This window comes from Hippocampus bargibanti, linkage group LG04 (genome assembly GCF_051943395.1).
Source record: "Hippocampus bargibanti isolate YZ-2025 linkage group LG04, ASM5194339v1, whole genome shotgun sequence".
NCBI classification, from domain to species: Eukaryota; Metazoa; Chordata; class Actinopteri; order Syngnathiformes; family Syngnathidae; genus Hippocampus; species Hippocampus bargibanti.
Genome location: NC_142737.1, coordinates 544934 through 570035, shown reverse-complemented (window position 1 = coordinate 570035; position 25102 = coordinate 544934). Strand labels below are relative to the sequence as shown.

General features: G+C 44.8%; 3 protein-coding genes across 6 annotated transcripts; 2 read left to right on the top strand and 1 right to left on the bottom strand.

Moving 5' to 3' along the window:
* The first annotated feature begins 162 nt into the window (after positions 1–162).
* LOC148898598 (uncharacterized) lies at positions 163–10507 on the top strand. Of its 3 annotated transcripts, none has more exons than XM_088993328.1 (14): positions 163–346; positions 1702–2036; positions 2186–2444; positions 2521–2666; positions 2842–3080; positions 3222–3394; positions 3502–3525; positions 3681–5771; positions 5903–6067; positions 6935–7009; positions 7279–7446; positions 8159–8302; positions 8384–8470; positions 10370–10507. In XM_088993328.1, the coding sequence occupies exons 2-14, from the start codon at positions 1830–1832 to the stop codon at positions 10498–10500; spliced, it is 3909 nt and encodes a 1302-aa protein (XP_088849454.1). In that variant the 5' UTR covers positions 163–346; positions 1702–1829; the 3' UTR covers positions 10501–10507. The 3 variants fall into 3 exon arrangements, with proteins under 3 accessions (XP_088849454.1, XP_088849455.1, XP_088849453.1); XM_088993329.1 differs by lacking the exon at positions 163–346 and having other exon boundaries at positions 1307–1818; positions 1911–2036; XM_088993327.1 differs by lacking the exon at positions 163–346 and having other exon boundaries at positions 1307–2036.
* Positions 10508–10813: 306 nt separating this feature from the next.
* endog (endonuclease G) lies at positions 10814–12865 on the top strand. Its single transcript, XM_088993334.1, has 6 exons — positions 10814–11008; positions 11187–11380; positions 11445–11586; positions 11659–11768; positions 12275–12356; positions 12592–12865. The coding sequence occupies exons 1-6, from the start codon at positions 10838–10840 to the stop codon at positions 12796–12798; spliced, it is 906 nt and encodes a 301-aa protein (XP_088849460.1). The 5' UTR covers positions 10814–10837; the 3' UTR covers positions 12799–12865.
* LOC148898596 (transcription termination factor 1-like) lies at positions 12646–24891 on the bottom strand. Of its 2 annotated transcripts, XM_088993330.1 has the most exons (12): positions 24694–24891; positions 23173–24037; positions 21802–21926; positions 20785–20970; positions 20105–20180; positions 18738–18862; positions 17741–17948; positions 15886–15972; positions 15741–15806; positions 15584–15669; positions 14594–14841; positions 12646–12785 (listed from the first exon to the last, which is right to left on the bottom strand). In XM_088993330.1, the coding sequence occupies exons 2-11, from the start codon at positions 24006–24008 to the stop codon at positions 14624–14626; spliced, it is 2013 nt and encodes a 670-aa protein (XP_088849456.1). In that variant the 5' UTR covers positions 24009–24037; positions 24694–24891; the 3' UTR covers positions 12646–12785; positions 14594–14623. The 2 variants fall into 2 exon arrangements, with proteins under 2 accessions (XP_088849456.1, XP_088849457.1); XM_088993331.1 differs by lacking the exon at positions 12646–12785 and having other exon boundaries at positions 13237–14841.
* Between the last annotated feature and the right edge of the window lie 211 nt (positions 24892–25102).

Genomic DNA, 25102 nt, shown 5'->3' with positions numbered 1-25102 from the left:
CAGCTGCTGATGATGATGCTAATGACAATATTGATGATGATGATGATGATGATGATGATGAAGATAACAACGATGAGGTCAAAGGAGGCGGGGCCAGGGTGAGGGATCTGTCGAAGTCAAAAGAGGATGAGACAGAAGGAGATTAGGAGAAGACGACGAGGAGCAGAAGAAAACGAGAGCTGCAAGCAAGTGAGAAGAAGAAACAACCAAAAGAAAGAAAGGAAGTAGAACGTCATTCCAACTTTGTACTCTATCTTCTCAAAGGGAGAAAAAGAAAGAAACATCTTCAGAGTGGATACAAAAACTACATCAGAGACGACATTTTGACCCCAACTTTTTTTACTTGGTGAGTCCCAATGTCGCACTTTATGCATTGACCATGTGTTGTTGCCGCATTGTTACACGTTACGATACAACATGAATAGCGTGTTACGTTATGAATTGCCTTGTTAACGTCTTTAACACGATGTAACACTGTCCCGTTATCACTTCCTGTTACATACGTTTGCGGTATGTGCGTCACAGCACATTATATTGTAAAAGTATCATGATGTAATTCATCAGACTACAACGTGTACCACTGCGTTACATGGTGTAACACAACGTGACGGATCTTGTTGCGTTGTGTCACACGGTTTGTACAGTATGTAACGTGTAACATTGCGCAGCGGTGCGTTTGTGTTACTTTATGTTACACTGTGTACGGCTAGTTTTGCTAAACACTTTCTCCCCGCGGCTTATCCTCATTAGCTGAGGGGATACCAGAGTGAATGGGGCAATCAGAGCCATTCATAGAATATTCCTTCCCAGGGACAAAACCTAGACACTGGTTTAGATATGTGGACGATACTTTTGTCATAATTAAGAAACAAGAAATTCAATCCTTCACAGATCATCTCAACTCTGTAGACTTCAACATTAAATTTACTCGTGAGGACATTCAAGAGAACCAACTAGCCTTCTTGGATTGTAAAGTAATTATAAAAGAGGACAGAGCGCTAAAAACAGAAGTCTTTAGGAAGGCTACGCACACTGACCAATACTTACTTTTTGACTCCAACCACCCTTTACAACATAAACTAGGAGTTATCAGAACCCTCCAGCATAGGGCTAAACTAATACCAACTAGCACTGAAGGTAGAGAAAAGGAGTCAAAACATATCAGGAGAGCACTCACTAACTGTGGGTACCCTCAGTGGTCATTCAACAAATGTCAGAAAGAAAGAATAGCGAACGAAACCAATAATTCTCAAGATTCTAAAAGGAGAGGAGTAGCAGTACCGTACATTGCAGGAGTTTCAATCAAGGTTTTTGTAAAACAGAAAAACCCTTCGATAAATTGCCATGACGGTTTTGGGTTTCGTTTAGACTGTGCTTACAACAGACTTCTTAGGTCGTTACCACATTGGCTTACTCATGCTAATGAGGCGATAGCAGATCGAATGGGGCAGGCAATCAGAACAATTCATAGAACATAATCAGAGTTTTTGTATGACAGCAAAACCCGATATTTAGTTTTTTTGTTTTTACTTTCTGTTACTTCCGGTTTGAGTGAATGCTGGTGCGTGTGGCTGCCGCTGCTCACCCACAGAACAAATATATATACATAATATATTTCATTTTAAAAAGCTCTCAAGGACACTTTACAGTCACAGACAAGCAGAGGTCCTATAATACTACTACCGACTACCCTACTGACAGTTTAGGACGCTCCAAGGAGTGATCGCCATGTCGGAAAGGAATGCCCGACACCGCTGACGACCCCGTGGCCTCAAGAGGACCCCTCCACCCTTTGAGGACCTCACGGCATCCCCTGAGGTAACCCCCTCATGGATTCCCTCAAGCCTCTCCCATTCCTGCTTCTCTTGGTGACGTCCAGTCGATGTCAATTTGACACCTGTCGCCGGGAGGCGGGGTATGGATGGAAGGACTCCGCCTGTCAGCCGCCGTCCACCAATATGAAAGAAGCCATGCAGATACGAGTCGATCCGTCGGGAGTCACCTGTGGGAACCCTCCGGAGCGATTCTGCACCCTGGTCAGTGTCCTGAACGTGTCTTCGTATTTTCATGCCTTAATACTATTGTCGTAACTTTGTCTTCCTGTTTTCATGCCCTCGTTCGTGTCTTCTCGACTCCACACCCTGTTCACGTGGACAAATGTGTCTCGGGGTGTCTCACCATTTAGGAGAACCCGTACCTTTGCAGCGACGAGTGCGACGCATCCAGTCCGGACTTGTCCCACCCGCCTCAGTTAATGGGAGACCGGGAAAGGGGCGGGCTCATCACGTATTGGCAGACGGTCACGTGGTCAAACTATCCCGAGCCGCTATTGGCCAATATCACGCTGTCTTGGAACAAAAGTCTGGAGGTTGTGGACGACCTGGTGGTCAGCTTCGAATACGGGCGCCCCACCAGCATGGTACTCGAAAAGTCCATGGACAAAGGTAAGTCCCCGCAGGTCCTGTGTCAGGCAGTCGTGGTGCGTCCGTAGTCACAGGGTCATTGTACTCCCTGCAACAGGGCTGACGTGGCAGCCGTACCAGTTCTATGCCGACGACTGCATGGAGACGTTTGGCATGCCACCCAAGCGAGTGTCCGAATTGGCACCCAGCAACGTGACCAGGGTCATCTGCACCGAGCAGTACTCCAGATGGGTGGGCGCCAAGGTGAACTTTGGATAATGACAGTGATGATAAAGTCTGGTCCACTCTTGTATCTTATTGTAGCTTTCGAGGATGAAATCCACATTGGTCCAATGTGAAGCTGAAATGCTAACACGCTCATGCTTATGTAAATGAAGCAGAAACACTAACACACTACCATGCTCCCGCTAATCTCTAGGAGGAGAAGACGGTGGTGTTTGAGGTTGGAGCCCGCTTACGAGTGTTCGCAGGGCCCAAACTCCTGAACATGGATGCGTTGTATACACGACTGCAGAGCAGCAAAGCTCTGCGAGACTTCTTCACCTTCACCAACCTTCGCCTCAGACTCCTGCGACCGGCCCTCGGCGGCACCTACGTCCAGAAAGACAATCTGCTCAAGTACTTCTACGCCATATCCAACATTGACGTACCTGCCAGGTACACGTCTGCTCAGTACTTATTCACTTGACATGGCGAATATACCATTTACACGTTGTGAATTAGTGCAGCGCGTCAAGGATCTGTTGGATTCAGGATAGCGTGGGTGTGTGTGTGTGTGTGTGTGTGTGTGTTTTCCAGGTGTAAATGTAACCTGCACGCATCTCGTTGCACGCTACGCGACGCCACGCTGATGTGCGACTGCGAACACAACACAACCGGACAAGACTGCCAACGCTGCAGTTCCGGTTTTGATTCCCAGAACTGGATGCCTGGAAGCTTCCTTCCGCTACCCAGGGGCACCGCCAACGCTTGTATGTCACATGTAATATATACACAGACACCACATAGATTTGGTTTATCATAATCATTCCATTGATTTTATATTGGGTTTCTATTGATATGAATATTTGCTTTATAGGTGAAGCAGTCGAAACATTGACTAGTAAGTACTGATCTATCTATCCATCCCTACATCCACCTATCCATGTACGTGTGTATATAGATGTGTATGCGTGTCTGTGTGTGTGTGTGTGTGTGCGTGGGTATTTATCGAAGAGCAAAAAGGACTAAAAAGCCATAAATGTTCTTCTCTGACAGTGGCCGATGACTCTGACAGAAGTTCTGGTTCAACACTTGGAATCACTAACACTTTTTCGACTCCCAGTCTTGACTCTTCGACTCGTATTTCTAATTCTGTGACTTTTGAGACTCGGACTGACATCGGTAGTACTTGGACTAGTTCAACAGCTGCAAGTACCACTGCATTGGAAACAACTAATATTTTCTCGACTTCTACCACAGATCCTTCTACTTCTACTTTAACTCCTTGGAGTTTTGACGTTTCTAGTGACAGTAGTAGTTTGTGGATTACTTCCACCCTTGAAAGTATGACATCACTGGAAACAACTGATGTCTTGTCTCCTAAAACCGCGAACTCACCTTCAAGCACCTCTTGGACTGTGGGCGGTTCTACCGTTGACATTTCTGGCTTTGCCCTTTTTAATACTGACAGCTCAGCAACTGACAACTCAATGACTGATAGCTTGATGGTTTCCAGTTTGACAACAGACAGTTCTACAACCGCCGTTCTGACCATTGCAACAGAGGACAACAATTTGAGGTCTTCTACAACTGTTTCAGACTCTGCGAGTCCAAAAGGGGAAAGCGGTGATTCTGTATCAAAGGGGGTAGAACGTATTTCTCTGGCGGTTCCCGCTGTGAACACCTCAGGTGTCAGTCCGCCATTAGATGTTAGCGGTCCGACAGTACCAAGTGTCACCGGGGCGACCTCAAACATCAACACTGACTCTCGGGTGTTTATTTCTGACCCAGTGACTCCACCCCCTGACAAGACAGACTTTGTCCCCATGTGGTCATCTTCCAGCAGCTTTTCACCTCCAAGCTCAAGTTCCTGGATGTCAGAAGTAATTCCCCCTAATGCCACGTTCGCCTCTGGAGATACCCCACCACCTCCTCAAACTTCTTCTGTTGGTGGAGATCCCGCATTAAAACCATCTAATGGCTCTCCTCCCGATGACCTGCTCCCCATTCAAGCTCCCAATGGACTTCTCCCTGGTGTTGCTCCGGAAAATGTACCCCCTGCTCCCAATGGACTTCTTCCTGCCAGACCTTCTGAACTACCCTCCTCTGATGTACCCCCTTTGGAAAAAAAGCTACTTGAGATACCAAGCCCTGATGCAGCCTCTTTTGATGTCCCACCAGAAACAGAGTCCATCAAGATAACTTATCCACCTGATGATGTATCGCCATCTGAACGACCGCTTGTGAAGCAATCTCCTCGTGAAGGTGGAACTCCCCTCGAAGGAGACAGTCTGGATCAAATTCCATCGTCTGACAGGCCAACCCCAAGCACACCTTTCCCGGGAGAAGCTCCTGTGGATGCAGCACCAACTGATGGAGCACAGCTCAAAAGGTTTCCCCCCAATCCAGATCCTGGTGCAACCTCTGATGTGTTTCCTCCCGACAGCCCTGAATTACCTCCTCTTAGGGGTGAACCTTCTTCTGAAGTACTTGCTCCTAATACTCCTCCTTCACAAATCGGAGAAGTTGCACAAGACAAAGAGTCAACTGCATCCGATTGGTCAGAGCCTGTGGGGAATTTGGCCCCAGTAGATTTCACCTTCCCTTTGCCAGAAGGTCAGGATTCCACTGCACAAGTAACAGAAGATTCTGTTGATACAGATCTCACCGGACCTGAAACTCCTCCTCGAACCAAAGACTCGAGTCCGGATTCTGGATTGGATTCAGTAGATCAAGAATCCACTAGACCAGGAACTGAAGACCTTAATCGAAATTCAGGATTGGATTTAATTGACAAGGATTCCATTGGACCTGGAACAGAAGATTCCAGTACAGATTCTGGATTGAAATTTGTTGATCAGGATTCCACTGGTCCTGTTACACCTCTTGAAACAAAAAGTTTCAATCCTGATTCTGGGTCAGATGCAACCGAGGGTCGTTCAGATTCCTCAACAGCCCAGACAGAAGATGAAAGTCCCCAGGAAGTAAAAGCAGAATCTCCGGATTCTACCCCCAAAATTCCTGAGCAGGAGTCAAGAGCAAATTTTCCAGAAGTTGACAAACCAAGAGAGGATCCTTCTTTGGTGACCAAGAAGGAAGAACAAGAGTCAGACAAATGGAGGAGAGAAGACAAAACTACTGAAAAAGGTGAAAGAGAGCTAGCTAGCTAGCTAGCTTAGAGAGGTAGAGGTAGAGATAAAGGTAGAGGTATAGATTGGTAGAACGACAGATAGAGTGGCATCGAATTGAATTTGTTGAACATGTTCTTTGTTTGATAGCTGTGGAGCCCAAAGAGGAAGGTTTGGAGAAGCAAGAGAAGAAAGAGAACACAGAAACGGAAGAAGAAAATGCAAATAAAGTGTTTGAAGAGAGGAAAGTAGAAAAGGAAACAAAGGAAGCTTGGAAAGAGTTGAAAGAAAAGAAAGAAGAGAAAGAGAAAAAAGGTAACAAGAGGAGCAACATTAGCATTAGCACCTGGAATAATCCTGATGCGTTGCTACAGATCAACATACAGTGATACCTTGGCTTACGAACTTAATTGGTTCCCAGACAGTGTGTAAGGCGAAAAGTGTGTATCCCAAAAATTAATTTCCCATAGGAAACCATTAAAATGAGAATAATCCGTTCCCAGGTCCCCATAAAACACAATTTTCTACTTTCTAATTTTATAAGCCTTAAAAGTACACACAATATACCTTATTTTAAGTATAATAAATGCGCTATGTATTATAATTAAATAAATAAACAAAACTGTAATGTATAATAAAGTCTTTTATTGACCTTTGTGATGGTCGTTGATGGCTTGATGGAATGGAGTGGCCGCTTTCATCAGCATTAAACACTTGATGAGGAACGTAGCCTTCTTCTTTCACCATCTTGAGGAATGGTCCCTTGGAGGTGCTTTCTGAGCCTGATTGATGGGATATTTTAACCTTGCAGTCTACACTCTGCCTTTGAACTATTAAAGGTGAAACTCTCTCACTGTCGTCTGCCTGTCTCTTTTAATGTTTAAACCACCACCCCCTCAGTGATGCGTTCTTGACCAATCACGTGGCTTTAACCGAAGACTGGGGGCGGGAAATAGAGGACAAAAACAGTTGGCTGCCATTTTGTTGTTAGAAGAACGGGCACATTTGCGAACGACACATCACTCATTGAGGCAGCTCCGTGTACGGAAAAAGTTTGTATGCCAAGGTAAAATTTTCATAAATGTAACATTCGTAAACCGAAAAGTTCGTAAGCCAAGGCCTTCGTAAACCGAGGTATCACTGTACTTTGTTCTTTCTCTCATTTTTTTTTCTCCTGTAAAGCGACTCAGAAGATTTTGATTCCCGGCAGTGGAACGGGCAGCCAACTTTCCAAAATTGCCTATGTCACCTTCCAGGGTAAGATGGCCCAGATGCGGTTCGAAATAAACCTCTAGCTTCTGCCCTTCCACCATTTAGCCCTTGTGCGGTGGCTTTGACTCCTCCCACAATTAAAAAAAAAAAAACTCTTATTGGTCAGGATCATGAGTGAACATAACGATGTGGTTGTTAGCCTGCGATTGTCATGTGATCGTTCGATGTTAAATAGCTACTAGCATGAACCCATTCAGCTAGCATACATACTAGCATATGCTTCTGTTTTCTGTGTGTGTGTGTGTATGCGTTAGAATGCGAGTGTAATGGCCACTCAAACCGCTGCAGCTTCATGGACTTCCTGAATGTGGTGACCTGCGTCAGCTGCAAACACAACACCAGAGGTCACCGTTGCCAACACTGTCGTCTCGGTTACTATCGGAACGACAAACTGCCGCTCGATCACCAGGACGTTTGTCTGGGTCAGTCGGTGACCAGTCGCACGATTGCATACACACCGCCCAAAACAATACATGCAAAGTGGGGACACAAACAGTCCCGTTATTTCAAAACTGTCAAGGTCACTTGACAGTCACAGGATAAGTTTTTCTGGAGGTGAGCAGCGGCAGCCACACGCGCCAGCGTTCACTCAACCCGAAAGCTAGCTAGCTAATAGCTCGTTAATAGCTAGCTATCTAGATAACCAGCTAATTAGTCAGATAGCTAATAGACAGCAAATAGATAGCTAGCTAGCCAGCTAGTTAGTTAGATAGCTATCTAGCTAACTAGCTATTAGCTATATGGCTATTAGGTAGATGGATATTAGCGAGATGGCTCGCTTTCTATGTATTTGAGTTACTTCCGGGTTGAGTGAACGCTGGCACGTGTGGCTGCCGCTGCTCACCCAAAGAAAAACTTAACCTGTGGCCTTGAGAGTTTTGAAAGGCGCTTAGAAATGAAATGTATTATTATCATTATCATTATTATTATTATTATTATTATTATCCAGATTTGAAATGATGACCGAGTCCAGGTACTCTGCAAGTGCTTTGGTGACATTTATCCAGAGCCGATACCCGTTTTAGGACATGTGTGACTCATCAGCAAAATAAAACGATCAAAAATGACCAGAGAACAGACTTACGCCTAAATCCTGAGCGCGTTGTCGTTGTGGTCTTGGTGGCATGTATCCAGAGTGCGATTGCAACATGGCGGGCAGCCGCTCTCGACATTGCGCCGCCTCGGGGGCCTGTCAGTGTCGAGAGGGCACCACCGGGAGGCGCTGTGACCGATGCCTGCCAGGATACACGTGGAGAGAAAACCGGAACGGGTGCAAAGGTACGCGTGGCGTGGCGCCGTGGGGAAGAAAGGGGGCGGTTGCTAATCGGTGGATGTGTAACTAGCATCACTGTCATCCAGCTAACGTGTGCGACGAAGCTAGCCCTTGTCAAAACGGCGGCACCTGTGTGGACTTCCTGCGATGTGAGTGTGCGGATAAGTTCTCAGGTAAGCGCACACTGATGATGTCATACATCCGGTGAGGCATACCGATGATGATGATGATAACAACAACAATAATCATAATAATAATATGCTTTTTCACATTTATTTTCTGTCAACGGCGACGCCTTGAGATACGAGTGGAATTTGTTTTCACGTCGCCACTCCAAACGGCAGCCGTTCACATTCCAGATCCTCTTACCCCATTGAAATGAATTACAGCCACGGTGATCCGTTGTAACCTCGCAATTAAAACAAACAAGAATGCCGCCTATCATTTCTTTTGAACTCATTCACTCGTTTTTCCCTCCCACAAAGGGGCAGCATTTGCCTTTTGTACAGCTGCCCCCCATTTCAAGCTCAGAGAACTCCAGACCCATATAACTTAGGAATTAACTCTTTTTTTTTTCAAATGAAAGAAGAAAGTTTATGGTTTCTTACGCTGAATTGAATGTTGATGGAGTGTCACAATGGAACACTCCACAAGGATCATGTGTCGGTGACAATGAGACGCGACACCAGGAAGTGGCGTATAAGGAAGCGCAGGGGAGTCGAATAGTGCATTCAGGTGCACTCAGTTTTGACGAGTTCATTTTCGGTTGTAAACCAAAGCATGAAGGCTTAAATACATTTTTCAAACCAAAATTTTTGGTCGAGAATCGAGACGTTTGACTGTAATGGAAAATGCTTCGTTTTTTTTGACCAGATTTGTTTTCGAACAGGTTTCTGGAACGGATTATGGTCGAAAACCCAGGTTTGACTGTACTTTAAAAGACAACCGACGTCACTTTTTTGTTTTTTAACTAACACCAGAAAAACGTTTTATAGCATCTAAAATACCCAAAACACGCAGTATGATATTTTTAGTCAAATGCAAAGCACCAATAAAAATGACTTCAAGTGTCCAAAATCGGCAAAAAAATTGAGCTGCGAATTGGGCATTTTCAGAAAGTCCCGCCCCCAGTTCGTGACGTCACGCCAAGACGTCGTGCATTGCTGGAGAATCCAAACAATGGCTTCAGATTTGGAGAATATGCTTTCTTGTTACTCATCCACTTATGAATAGGATTCAAATAGTTCTGAAGAGGAAAACATACATGTTTGCAATCCAATAAAGAATTTATTCCATGCCATTTTGAGGCAACATTGAGGGAAAGTCTCTCACCCAAAAAAGAGGCACAAAATGGCGACCTCCTGTGGCCACCTCAGTTTCCACAGGCTGATAAATTCCTTATATGGAGCTTGAATGCCCTCTTCTGGCGGCTTTTGGGTGCAACACGGTTCTCAGACCAAACATGTACAGCAAAATACATTGACGTGATGGAAGGACTGCTACAATGTGTCTTTTTTTCGGTCAGGGGGCGGTCCTTTAGTGACGTCATGTACGGACTCGTCACCAACTCAAAAACAAGACTTCCTGAATATTCAGAGCGAGTCTTAAAAGGTAAAATATAGCTACATGCGGTGGAATCTTATTAAAATACGCTCAGTAGAAGTCATTTGAAGCCATTTTACAAATTATGGACACAACTTGTCCAGAGACGTCGGTTGTCCTTTAAAACAACAATATAGCGAAAAGCCTTCCAATTCTCAGCTAATTCGTACATCAAGGTGTCACCGCAGACGGACTGTCGCCATGTAGACCCGTAAGTTACTCAAATAGATAGAAAGCTAGCCAGCTATATAGGTAATAGATATACAGATAGATAGCTTGCCAACCAGCGAGATAGCTAGCTAGCCAGCTAAGACAAAGTGACGTAAACACGAATTTAGCTAGAATTTTGGCAACCGTTGCTACCGTTCGCACATTGTTTGGAAAGGGGTTTTAGGTGCAGTTTTGAAAACATTACATTACAGTACATTTGACTGTCGCTTCAGTTCATTGACGACATGAAATGCGTACAGGCGTGTACTGCGAGCAACGTGTCTGTCTCAAGAAGAGTGATTGCCTGGACACAAGCGCTGCCTCGCCGTTGATGACGTCACAACTCCGTCGACTGCTCATCTTCAGCCTGATCGCCACTGCCGTCCTCTGACCCAGCGTGCAAGGCACTTATAACGACTTTGACAAACACAATAAACAGGAAAACACCAGTAAACATACCTTTTTTTCATCACTTTGCTGCTGTGAAATGTACGAATCAAGGTAAATTCAATCCAAAAGTAGATAGAAAAAAGTGATTCTAACTTGAAAATGAGTTGTTTTTCTTCTTAATTACAATATTTAATTCTTAGACATTAAATTTAAGCCACGTTGATGACTGTCCACTACCTGAAAATGAAGGAAAATTGCGAGCTAGAGTGCATGACGTCATCGCCGGCGGACGAGCGACTTCCACTCACCGGGCGTGACGTATTCAGAGCGCGACCGGCATGATGCGCAAGTGGCGGACTTTGGCGACCTTGTCGGTTGGAGCGGTTATCGGCGTCTCGGCGAGCCGCCTATGGGGTCCTTCGGCGGCGGTGGAGGAGGAGGAGGCGGATCCGCTGACCCGGTTGCCGCTGGTTCCGGTACCGAGCGTCCACGCCTCCTCCGAATTGACGGTGGGTGGCCGTGTTGACGTCACGAAAACTACAAGTGTTCAATAGTGTCTGGAAATTATCATCTTATGTGTAATTGAAGCTCTATTATCATTTTAAATATGGAGGAACTCGTCTGTTTTTTTCCGTCTGAATTTTTAAGAACGAAAATAAAACAACAAAGTGTCTTAAATCGTTGTAGTTGAGCAGACCTTCGGGGGGCGCTGTCATGAAATATGGCTTCCCGTCACTATCCAACGTTCGTACGAGAGAATCGTACGTGAGCTCATACGACCCTCGGACCAGAACGCCCGCGTGGGTCATCGAGAGGCTCGGGGGCGACACGCTCGGCGGGACGGCCGACAGGAAGTGTTGCGACTTCAAAGAAGACGACAGGTGAAGCGACGCCATTGTGATTCGCTGGCCATTCAACGTCATCAACGCGTCGTCGTCTCCGTAGCGTTCACGTCTTCCACCGCGCCACCAATGGCGACTACAAAGGCAGCGGCCTCGACAGAGGTCACATGGCGGCGGCGGCCAATCACAAGTGGAGCCAGAAGGCAATGGATGACACTTTCTACCTGACCAACGTTGCCCCACAGGTACGTTTGCGCCGTGCTCACTTCCGCCACACACGCATCATTGGTTTTGTGTATGTGTGTACGTGTGCGCAGAACCCCCACTTGAACCAACACGCGTGGAACAACCTGGAAAAGTTCTGTCGCTCGCTCACCAAACACTACGCCAACGTCTACGTGTGTACGGGTCCACTTTACCTGCCCAGGTGAGCGCAAAAAATATGCAAGGCCTTCTCTGCCGGCCTAAAAATATAGCAATCACACGTTCTGGCTAGCTAGCTATTTAGCTAGCTACTGTATGTATTAGCTATATAGCTAGTTAGCTATTACCTATCGTTTCAATAGGTATTAGCTATCTGTTTGCTATCTAGCTAGCTATTTGGCTAGCTGGCTGGTTATGTAGCTATCTTGCTAGTTAGCTATCCATTTGCTATCTGTTAGCTAGCCAGCGTTCTATTTATTTGAGTTACTTCCGGGTTGAGTGAACGCTGCCGCATGTGGCTGCCGATGCTCACATGCAGAAAAACCAATCCTGTGACATTGAGAGATTTTAAAGGCGCCTAGAAATGAAATGTATGATTATTATTGATGCGATGATGACGTCATCTTGTTTTGTATATTATTTTTGTCGTTGCTCTGTCTTTACGTGATATGACGGGAAGATCCGCTAACGGCAAGCGAACTCAAGATGGCGCTCTTACCTGTTTTTCAGGCAGGAAGCTGACGGCAAACTTTACGTCCGCTACCAAGTTGTGGGCCGGAATCACGTCGCCGTGCCTACGCACTTTTTCAAGGTCAGCTCACGTAATAAGACACCATCTTTAATTCATTCACTGCCATTCGCAAATTTATTCCAGAATTGAAAATATGGCGCTCCTGTCTTTAACTTATCTTAGTGTTATGACACTAACAGTTACAAGCTAACAATATTGAAGCTTTGTCAAGGCTTGTTTTTGTGACACACTCAAGATGGCTGACGCGTTGACGTCTTTCATTTTGTGTGTGGCCAATATTCTTTTGCGGTTACAGGTGTTGATCCTGGAGCGCCGCGGCGGTCAGCAGGGCGTGGAACTGCGCTCGTACGTCCTTCCCAACGAGCCCGTGGATGAAAAAATTCCTTTGGAGCGTTTCCTGGTTCCCATAGAAACCATCGAGAGGGCGTCGGGTCTCCTGTTTGTTCCCAACATCGTCAGGGCGAGCGGCGGTGCGGTCGGCGCCATCGCCTTCAAGAAATGAAAGTCAAAGGAGGAAGCTCGAGGCTAATGTTTCTTTCGCTGAATTGAATGCTTACGTCTTCCTAAAACTCCACATAGTCTGTGGCTCCTGCAATTTGAGTGACAATGACAAAAACCCTGGCACAGAAGTGGACACATTTTTGCACATCGTCTGGTAGTCAATGAGTTAATTTGTCAGCCATTTTCAATCTGGGCTGATTTTATTTACAGTGATACCTTGGCTCACAAACTTAATTGCTTCCCAGACTGAGTGTGTAAGGCGAAAAGTGTGTATCCCAAAAATTAATTTCCCATCGGAAACCATTAAAATGAAAATCTGTTCCCAGGTCCCCATAAAACATCATTTTCGACTAAATAAGCCTTAAAACTACACAAAATATACATTTTTCAGTATAATAAATGTGTTATTGTATTGTAATTAAACAAATAAACTGTACTGTACAATAAAACCGCTTTATTGACATTTGTGATGGTTGTTGATGTCGTATCTTGCTGATATCCGAGTGAAGTTGCCGTGCTTTCTGGGCGATAATACCCTCACTCACGCTGTCCCTTGCTAGCTGCTTTTCATTAATAAAAATCAACAGTTTTTCAAGTTTTTCAACCTCTTCTATTGCCTGAAACCGTTGCTTAGACAACACACAAACACCCTTAGCCACACGTAGCATACTGGTACAGTGATACCTTGGCTTATGAACTTAATTGGTTCCCAGACTGAGTGTGTAAGGCGAAAAGTGTGTATCCCCCAAAATTAATTTCGCATAGCAAACCATTCAAATGAGAATAATCAGTTCCCAGGTCCCCATAAAACAATTTTCTAAGCCTTAAAACTGCACAAAATATATATTTTTTAATGTATAATAAATGTGCTATGGTATTATAATGAAAGAAATAAAATGGTTTTATTGACCTTTGTGACGGTCGTTGATGGCTTGATGGAATGGAGTGGCCAGTTTCCTCAGAATTAAACACTTGATGAGAAACGTGGCCTTCTTCATTCACCATCTTGAGGAATGATCCCTTGTAGACGCTTTCTCTGCCATCATTTTACCTTGTTCCTCATCAATTGTGTTGTTTAGCTGGGTTGATAGCTTTTTGCATCAAGTGTACAGATGACTTGTGCGGGTTGTTTGTGGAGCCTGATTGATGGGATATTTTGACCTTGCAGTCTACACTCTGCCTTTGAACTATCAAAGTTGAAACGAGTCCAAATTTCACTGTTTTCTATCCATTTTGTCTCTCTCTGTCGTCTACCTATCACTTTCATGTTTAAACCATCTCCCCTCACTGCTGCGTTCTTGACCAATCACGTGGCTTGAACCGATGACTGGGAGCGGGGAATCGAGGACCAAAACAGTCGGCTGCCATTTTGTTGTTAGGAGAACGACACATCACTCATTGTGGCGCTCCGTGTGTATCCCGAAAAATAGTTTGCATGCCAAGGTAAAATGTTCATCAATTTAACGTTCGTAAACCGAAAAGTTTGTAAGCCAAGGGCTTCGTAAACCGAGGTATCACTGTACCATTATCGGTTGTAATCAATCATTGATTTATATCAGGATGAACAATGGTTTTTTTTTGTGACTTACTTCCGACATGTTGGATGGATTGATTGCCCTCAAGCTTCTTTAGGTTAAAGATTTGTACATTTTGATTGTCGGATTTTACAACAGCTGGATCCCATCGACTTGATTTTTTCTGGATTTGCTGAAGCGAGCTCTCTCACAACGGACGCTTAAAAAAGTTCGAGGAATGCAAAAAAGATCAAAAAACAAAGTCAGCATGATGTCACTCACTCAGAATGAGCGTTCCACGTTCAAGCAAGTTCACGTCTCCGTCGGCTCTTCTCTGAAGCGCCGTTTGCTGCGTTGAGTGTTATCCACGTGCACAAAGTCGTCGTTGGACGCGAAGATATCGATGAGGGCGTACGCGTCCTTGGGGGGGATGTGCTGCTCCTCCGCGTCCTCGCCCGCAACTACGCTGAAGTGACGCAGCTCCTTTTGGAGTCGAGGCGCCACGAACTGATGCAGGAAGTCGATGATCTCTGCGGGGGGGGGGGAGGAGGATCGGATGACGTCAAGAGGTTAGGGAAGTACAGATACACGCCAACTGACCAATGAGATACGTTCCCAAACGGTTGTTTGTAAGTTGAATTTGTTCATAAGTTGCTTGGAGCGTTATATTTTGATTGCAATGTATGTTGAAGGTTTATATCATAATAATAATACATTTCATTTCTTAGCGGCTTTCAAAACTGTCAAGGTCACTTTACAGTCACAGGATAAGTTTTTCTGGAGGTGAGCAGCGGCAGCCACACGCGCCAGCTTTCACTCAACCCGGAAGGAACTCAAATATAAAGCTAGCTAGCGAATAGATGGCAAACAGATAGCTCGCTAGGCCTTCACTCAAACCGGAAGTAATTCAGATAGAAAGCTAGCTAGCTAGCTCACAGATAGCTTAGCTAGGCATTCACTCAAACCGTAAGTAATTCAGATAGACAGCTAGCTAGCTAATAGATAGCTAGCTAGGCGTTTACTCAACCCGGAAGTAATTCAGATAGAAAGCTGGATAGCGAATAGATAACAGATAGCTAGCTAGCCAAATAGCTTGCCCTCACGAGTGAGCTAGCTTTGTTTTGTTTCCTTGCATGATATTCAATATTCTGTGGGTCCTGGAATTCCAGTGACAATGACAAAAACCCTGGCACTGGAGCGGACACACTTTTGCACATGTCTGGCGGTGAAAAGGGGAAAGGGGGGGAATGATTGGTCGCTACGATAACCCACCTCCATAGGAAAGCTGAGACCAGCCGGGAACGTGGCAGATTTTGAGGGTTCGGAAAATCCCCTGGACGCAAAGTGGAGTCACGCCGCTGAAAGATGAACGCCGACGCATCAGAATCCCTCCTGTCGCCGCGGCAACCACAACCAACGGCACACTCACCCCACGGTGGTAGAAACCGCCTCCCAATCCACATCCCTGGCGTCCTCGATATTAGAATCGTACAACCTGCAATCAAACCAGCCCAGAGATTACACGTTGCCGTTCGACGGGCAAATGCGGGCGACGTGGAACTGAATTGATTTACGTGCTGATCACTTGGATTTGGAGACGGAGTTTTTTGGGGTGTTTCCGGTGGATTTTCTCCTCCAGTCGGTGCTGGAGGATAGTGAACCTGAAACGCCAAGCGAGGATACAATAGCCGTCAACCTGCGAGACACTGCGACCTTACTAGCCGCTCCATTTTTCCTGACTTACTGAGAAAAAAAAACATATGTGTGTTGTATATTAGCTGAACAAATGGATAGCTAGCTAGCTAGGTTCTTACACAACGTATGTTACTACAAAAACGTTTGTATGTACCGTTGTTCATAACTCGAATGTTCATAAGTCGGGGAGCATATTTCCTGACTTACTGAGAAAAAAAAACATACGTGTGTTGTATATTAGCTGTACAGATAGATAGCTAGCTAGCTAGGTTCTTACACAACATATATTACTACAAAAACATTTGTATGTACCGTTGTTCGTAACTCGAATGTTCATAAGTCGGGGAGCATTTTTCCTGACTTACTGAGCAAAAAAACATGTGTATTGTATATTAGCTGTACAAATGGATAGCTAGCTAGCTAGGTTCTTACACAACGTATGTTACTACAAAAACGTTTGTATGTACCGTTGTTCGTAACTCGAATGTTCATAAGTAGGGGAGCATTTTTTCTGACTGAGAAAAAAACATACGTGTGTTGTATATTAGCTGTATAAGTCCTAATTTTTAGTCACTGTGGCTAATCGATCTGTCAGCTAACTATCAAGCTGGCTATCTGGCGAGATACCTAACTGGCTATTTGCTATCTATTAGCTACAGTATCTGGCTGGGTGGCTAGCTAGCTATTTAGATGGCTATCTATTAGCTTAATGGCAAGCTAGCTCGGTAGCTATTAGCTAGCTGGCTCGCTTTGCATGGATTTTAGTTACTTCCGGGTTGAGTGAACACTGGCGCGTGTGGCTGCCGCTGCTCACCCACAGAAAAACTTATCCTGTGACTGTTGATGACGATGCCTGACGTGACGTCACTGAAGGAACGCCCCTGACCGAGAAAGCCACACACAATGGGTACCTTGTTTGCTCTGAATGTTGATGGCGAAATGAGAAGGAAAACATCAATAACGTCATGGTGAATGGTTGTGTGCTGTACCAAGACTACTATTTGATACTAGTTGACACAAATTCCCAGCGGGCAAATCAGCCCATTTTTAACGGAGCTTGTGCGCCATCTTGTGCATTTTCTGGGTGCTACATTGCTGTCATTGACGGCTCGACTTGATATGGGAGGACTCCTTTAATCGATGGCAAACATGGATGCTTTCCTCTTCAGAACTATTTGAATGATATTCGTAACAGGATGAGTAAGAAGAAAGCATCTTTTTCCCAATCTGAAGTCTTTGAAGCCATTGTTTTGATTGACGAACAAGGCGAGACGTCCTGGCGTGACGTCACGAACTGGGGGCGGGACTTTCTGAAAATCCCCAATTCGCAGCTCAATGTGTTTTTATTGGTGTTTTGCATTTGACGTGTTTTGGCTATTTTAGATGCCATCAAACGTTTTTCTGATGTCAGGTAGGAAACAAAAAATAAATAAAAATGGTGTCGGTTGTCCTTGAAATTGTCATCTCCTCTCAATAACTAGCTTGGCAGAGGTTCTGCAGAAGTTGGGCGTCGGTCATGAATGGCCGCATCCCCTGCCGGCAGTCAAAGACAATCTTCCCGTGTGCAAGTTTTTGTTCACGGTGTCCGAGCGAAGCGCCCAAACTGTCTTGTGTGTCGTCCACGTGGGAAAATGTGCAAAAACGGTAGGGAACCCGTCCGGTTGACAAGTACGCGCCAGGCCAGGCCAAAACGGGCGCGGTGGAAATAAGCGGCGGCGTACGGGCCTTACTGACCACTTGAAACGACACTGAGTCCAGCTCCTGGTGCCCACGTGCTGGCTGATGTTATTCCACGGCAAATGTTCGCAGAGCTGCCGCAGAGTCACGTGGCCTTCCTGGGAATCCGACTGGTAGTTTTTCCCAGCCAGAAGCTCCAGGTGAGCCTTGATAGCCTCCTTCATCTTGCCTTCCTCCTGCGACGTCCAAACGCCTCGACCGCTGGCTGAGGAACAAAATACACGTCACAGCCAACTTACCACCGGCGATCTCCACGCCACATTTTCACATTTTTACGTCTTACTTCCGGTTTGAGTGAATGCCTAGCTAGCTAGCTAGCTAGCTAGCATCACGGCGACAATTTTGGCCAGCCAGCCAACATCTCGCTCTCGCACAGCAATCGACCATGTGATAATAATCACCCATTTCATTTCTAAGCGCCTTTCAAAACTCACAAGGTCACTTTACAGTCGCAGGATCACTTTTCCTCTGGGTGAGCAGCGGCAGCCACACGCGCCAGCCTTAACTCAACCCGGAATTACTCAAATAGATAGAAAGCGAGCCAGCTGGCTAATAGCCATCTAGCTGTTAGCTAGATAGCTATTCAATGAGCCAGACGGCTAATAGCGAGACAGCTATCTAGCTAGCTGCTCATCCACTACAGCATTGATCTTGTGACTGTAGAGTGACCTTGAGAGTTTTGAAAGGCGCTTAGAAATCAAATGTCCAGTTCTATTTGGGTTATTGTTTAGATTTAATGGCGACGGGGGAAGAAGCTGTTTAAATGTCTACTGGATTTGCTGCACATGGATCAGAGTCGCTGGAAAAGGTGGTGGGCAGGGTGCGCAGGGTCCAGTAGGATTTTCCCAGCCCCTTATTTCGATTCTTGCAGTGTACAAGTCCTCGAGAGTGGGTAGGCCGGTGCTAATGATTTTGTTGTTTTTTTTAATCCGCCATCCTTGAAGTCGTATTTTGTCCATTTTTGTGGCGGCATCGGGAAAAAAACGTTACTCACATATATGGGCGAAGCGTTTCTGCACGGCGAACTTGCTGCGGCCCATCTTTTGGCCGATGCTGCTCCAATCGTTGCCGTGGAGCTTCTGTAACTTCAGCAGATTCTTGAGCTCCGTGTCGGAGAACCTCAAAACAGGACACGACCATGTCAAAACAAAGCGGCCGAAACGTTGACGTGGCGACAGTCCGTCTGCGGCGACACCTTGACGTACGAGTTAGCTGAGAATTGGAAGGCTTTTTGCTACTCCACCATAATCCGTTCCAGAAAACCAATCTGGTCAAAAACCAAAACGATTCTCATTACAGTCAAACCTTTTTGAGTTTTCAAACGTCTCGGTTCTCGACCAATTTGGTTTTCCACCAAAAATTTTATTCTTGGTTTACAACCGAAAATGGGTTCTTGACAAAACTGAGCGCACTTGAATGCACCATTCGACTCCCCTCCGCTTCCTTATACGCCACTTCCCGGTGTCGCGTCTCATTCTCACCGATGCATTAACCTCATGTAGCGTTCCATTGTGAGTCGATGTATTTGAATGGTTCAATATCGATTAATTTGCCAATGTCCCCATTGTGGGACGAATGAAGGTTTTCTGTTTCGGAAAAAAAGCCGACCTTGATTATCATGAGAAATGTTTGTTTTCAACCCAATTGGTTTTCAAACAGGTTTCTGGAACGGATTACGGTCGAAAAACCCAAGTTTGACTGTATAATCAATGACAAAAGGCAAATGCTGCCCCCACGTGGAAGGGGAAAAAACATTGCCAAAGGTCTGACCATCACTTTATCTGCACCCCCCGCAAGGAAAACCAAAACCAGAAAAAAAATTCTGGAATGGCGCGACACATTATATTTTCGATTCCCCCCAAAATTTGGGAATGGAAGCGATTGAATTCACGGACAAAAAGAATTAACATCAGTCCATGATTTAGATATTTTTAGGCCAGCAAAGAAGGCTTTGCAGGCCTTGACGGTCCGCCACCGATTAAAAGTTCATTCCAAAGTTATACGGGTCTGGAGTTATATGAGCTTGACATGAGGGTGGCTGTCCAAAAGACAAATGCTGCCCCTTCGTGGAAGGGAAAAACATTGCCAGAGGTCTGGCCATCGCTTTATCGGCAACACAGCAAGAGAAATGGCGGTGAACGCATCTCGACAAAACTGAGTGGACCTGAATGCACCATTCGACTTGTCGGTTTTCATTGCGAGGTTGGAACGGATCTCCGGGTATGTAATTCATTTCAGTGGGGTAAGGTGATCTGGAATGTGAACGTTTGCCGTTTGGAGCGGCGAGGTGAAAACAAATTCCACTCGTATCTCAAGGCGTCGCCATTGCCGGAAAATAAATGTTGAAAAAGCATCTCTCACTGTCCCAAGTGGTTGCCGGTGTCCAGCTTTAAAGCACGCGTCAAAACCTGCTTGCACGGCCTGGCGATTCCCTCCGCTGCGCACACGGGAGGACACGGGACAATCAGCGCGGCCTCGTACAAGCCAGCAGCGCGTAACATTTTTGCTTGTAAATTCAAGCTCAGTTATCTAGCTGGCGACCCAACTATCTATTTGCTATTTTTAAGCTATCTAGTAGTTGTCTAGCTGGCTGGCTATCTGGCTAGCTACCTAATGGCTATCTATTAGCAGTTTTGCTGGCTACTAGCTATCTAGGTAGCTATCTAATCTAATAGCTATCTATTAGCTATTTGGCTCGCTATCTACTAGCAGTCTTGCTGGCTACTAGTTATCGAGGTAGCTATCTAATCTAATAGCTATCGAGCTAGCTCTCTAATGGCTATCTAATAGCTATCTACTAGCAGTCTTGCTGGCTACTAGCTATCTATAAGCTATCTAGGTAGCTATCCAATCTAATAGCTATCTATTAGCTAGCTAGCTAGCTAACTGTCTATCTATTTGAGAGACTTCGGGTTGAGTGTCGCTGCTCACCCACAGAAAAACTTATCCTGTGACTGTAAAGTGACCTTGACAGTTTTGAAATGCGCTCAGAAATGAAATGTATGATGATGATTATTAAAAGGATTGAACGCGTGACCCACCGAGGGCCTCCAAGAAGCAATGTTGCTTTTTTAGCTTCTTAATTTCGCCTTCCTGGTCCTTGTAGCGATGCGGGAAGAGAAGCTGATCGATGGTGGCGATGCCCGTCACGGAGAGGAGGTGTGCCACGTTGTCTTGGATTTTTCGGTTCTCCTCTCGGGTGAAGCGACCCCAACGGATTGGCAGGCCTGCGTAGATGGATGCAAAGCGTTTATTACGAGATACAGTGATACCTTGGCTTACCAACTTCATTGGTTCCCAGACAGAGTGTGTCAGGCAAAAAAGTGTGTATCCCAAACAAATAATTTCCCATAGGAAACCATTAAAATGAGAATAATCCGTTTCCAGGTCCCCCGAATATATCATTTTCTCCTTAACATACCCAGAAAATATACCTTCTTTTATGTATAATAAATGTGCTATGGTTATTATAATGAAAGAAATAAACTGTACTGTATAATAAAGTGGTTTTATTGACCTTTGTGATGGTGGTTGATGGCTTGATAGAATGGAGAGGCCGCTTTCATCAGCATGAAACACTCGATGAGGAACGTAACCTTCTTCTTTCACCATCTTATTATTATTATTAATTGTGTTCTGTTGATAGCTTTTTGCATCAAGTGTACAGATGGCTTGTGCGGGTTATTTGTGGAGCGTGATTGATGGGATATTTTAACCTTGCAGTCTACACTCTGCCTTTGAACTATCAAAGTTAAAACGAGTCCAAATTTCACGGTTTTCTATCCATTTTGACCAATCACGTGGCTTTAACCGAAGACTGGGGGCGGGGAATGGAGGACGAAAAAATGTCGGCAGCCATTTTCTTGTTAGGAGAACAGGCTCATTCGCCAACGACGCATCACTCATTGTGGCGGCTCCGTGTGTATCCCGAAAAACAGTTTGTATGCCAAGGTAAAATGTTCATTAATTTCACGTTCGTAAATTGAAAAGTTCGTAAGCCAAGGGGTTGGTAAAGTGAGGTAGCACTGTACTTGAAAAGGCCGTTTCCGAATTTTAACCTTGCTGCTTGAACATTCGGAAGCGATGCAGGTCGTGAAGCAGAAACATCTTGACCTCCTTGAAGTGTCTCGTCCTCACGTCTGGGATGTACTCTTCCAGTTCCGTCATCAAAACTGAGGGGAACCTGAATCGCCCACACACGGAAGCTACGTTAGCGCAGGAAAAAAAACTGTAGCGGAGTACATTGCGCCTCAAAAAGACACATTTATACAGGTAACATCCAACTTACGACCACAACCTCTATCTATTAGATATCTAGCTGGCTATCTATTAGCTGTCTATTCGGCTAGCTGGATATCTGTTCAATATCTATTGGCTGGTTGGTTATCTGGCTATCTATTGGATCTCTAGCTGGCTATCGAGCTAGCTAGCTGGCTATCTATCCAGCTGGCGAGTTATCTATTAGCTATCTAGCTAGCTGGCAATCTATTGGCTATCTATCCAGCTGGCTAGTTATCTATTAGCTGGCTAGCTGGTTAGCTGGCTGGCTATCTATTAACCATCTATTAGCTAGCTAGCTTTTTATTCATTTGAGTTATTCCGGGTTGAGTGTAAAGTGACCTTGAGAGTTTTGAAAAGTGCTTATAAATGAAACGTATTATTAATTATTATTATTCTAAAGGAAAACAAACACTTTTCAATTGCTGTTTCAATGTTTTTTCTTGAGCTATTTTAACAAAAGTACGTCACATGTGGCGCAGTTTACATAGCCACATGCGCTAATCGTAATACGCTTGCGCCGGTGTAGGCGTAGCGGAGTTCCAAAATTGCGCCAGGGGCTGTCAAAATAATCCGTCAATCCGTGTTTATGGCAAATAAGTCAAAACTTTATTTTGTTTTAATATTTTGTTTCTGCAGGTTCGTAGATGGCTATCTATTGGCTATCTGTTAGATATCTAGCTGGCTGTCTATTAGCTATCTATCCAGCTAGCTAACTATCTATTCAATGTCTGTTGGCTGGCTATCCAGCTGGCGAGCTATCTATTAGCTGGCTAGCTGGGTATATATTAGCTGGCTGGCTATCTATTAGCTAGCTTTATATTCGAGTTATTCCGGGTTGAGTGTAAATAATAATCCATTTCATTTCTAAGCGCCTTTGAGAACTCTCAAGGTCACTCTACAGTCACAGGATAAGTTTTTCTGTGGGTGAGCAGTGGCAGCCACACGTGCCAGCGTTCACTCAACCCGGAAGTAACTCAAATAGATAGCAAGCTAGCTAGCCAATACATAGCAAATTGATAGCTAGCCAGATTCTAGCTAGTAAAGTGACATTGAGAGTTTTCAAAGACGCTTAGGAATGAAATGTATTATTATTATTATTATTATTATTATTATTATTATTATTATTATTAAAAGTGGCGACGACTTACTCGTCGTCTTGGTCGCTGGCGAAGGCCGCATCCGTTTCCGTGGAGACGTGATCGTCCTCAGCCTCCTCTTCCTCCATTCTCATTTCAGCCATTTCTGGCGTACCGGGCACAATGATGCAATCTTCTTCTTCTGTGGTTTTTTTCTTGGTTGGCTCACGGGCGGGAAAAATGCTTTCTTCTTCTTCGTGGGCTCGTTTCTTCTCCTTTTTGTGCTCGTTAGCGGGAAGCGTGTTTTGCTGGCGTGGTTTTTTCTTCTTTTTCTTCTCTTTCGGCACGTGAGCGGGAAGAACATCGGCGTCGTCTTCTGCTTCTTCCATTTTCTTCTTCTTCTTTTTGCGGCCGAGCTCATGAGCGGGAGGGACGCCGTCGTCCATGTTGTCTTTTTCCTCTTTCCGACTGCACTCGCCAACAGGAAAAACGTTTTGGTCTTCTTCCATTTTCTTTTTGGTGCGGGGAATGACAGGAAGAAGGACGACGTCGTCCTCTAGTTTGTCTTGTCTTTTCTTTTTCTTGTTTTCCTTGTCACCGATGCTTGCAGTAACTTGGTTTTCTTCATCGGGTATTTTCTTTTGTTTGCGCGTAGGCCCATCGGCAGGAGGAGTCTCGTCGCTTTCCTCTCTTTCTTTTCTCTTCTTTTTATGATTGGCCTTGTCTTCTTCTTCTTTGCTTTTCTTCTTTGATTTGAGAGTTTGCTCATCAGTGAAAAGAAAGCTGCGGTCGTCTTCTAAACTTTTCTTCTTTTTCATCTCAGGCGTAGGGATATCGACCGGATTGGGAACTGCCGAGCGTCTCTTCTTGTCCGCCTGGCGGACAGGAGACAGCAATGGCGCCTCCATGGATCAAAAGGAATTCTCTTGTGGTTTTACTGCATAGGAAATGAAGTTAATTCGTTTTCAAGTCATGTGCTTCGTGTATTTCGATGTCAAATTTTAATATCGCGTAACCTCAACGACGTTTAATCCTCCCACTGTATTATTTACCCCTACACAATAAAATGATGAGATGCTAATTTTGAAAATCATCAAGTCAATTCGAATAAGAAGCAAGGCAACAGTTCATTGCAAAATCTCAACATTATTTATCACACATTATAATATCACGTATTTATTTTGGGGAGAGATGTGAGCAATGATCGTGGAATTGGTCTCGGGTGACTTGCTTATGATAAGAATAAGAAAGCCTATAATAGTCCCACAATGGGGAATTTGCAAGGCTTTTACTTATTCAAAACGAATAAATATGGCATAAGCCCCTAAAGCGTCGGGAGGCGAGAAATAAAAACGGAACAGATAATAAAAACAGACCCACGTTGGTTAAACAACTCTGTATTTTGAATTAGCATACATGTTTTGGTCGGGAGACTACCGATTTTGATAACAATACTCACAATAACTTGTAAGATGAAAAAAACATAAAAACAATATACGTGTTTCTACTACGATTTATGAAATTTAACATGTATGAATTAATATCAACATCATAAGCATTTAAATGAAAAGTAGATGAAACGACGCGGGCTACCTGAAGTTGAGTCGACTGCAAACAGGACGAATTCGATCGGCGCTCGACACGGCGGAAGTGCACAAACTGTTTGCTCTTATATTGCAGCAACGCTGAAAAAAAATTAATTTAATGCCTGAGGAGGTTCGGAAAGAAATCATTCCATAGTTGCGCGTGGGCAAGGAGCGAAAAGTTGGCTTCCCTTTCGATCCTTTTCTGTTTCCGGGTCATGGCGTCAACTGTTTCCTGTTTTCAGAACCCGCATGCGTGTTCCCAAGTTTAAGACCGGGACGTCAGTTTCAGCCGCCATATTGGTCCGGGCAAGAACAGGTTTTGGCTCGACAAGCAGACAGATACCGATAGATTTCAAGATGGTTAGCTTGATAGCTCGCTCGCTACCAGCGAGATTAATAAACAGTTTAATATCCCG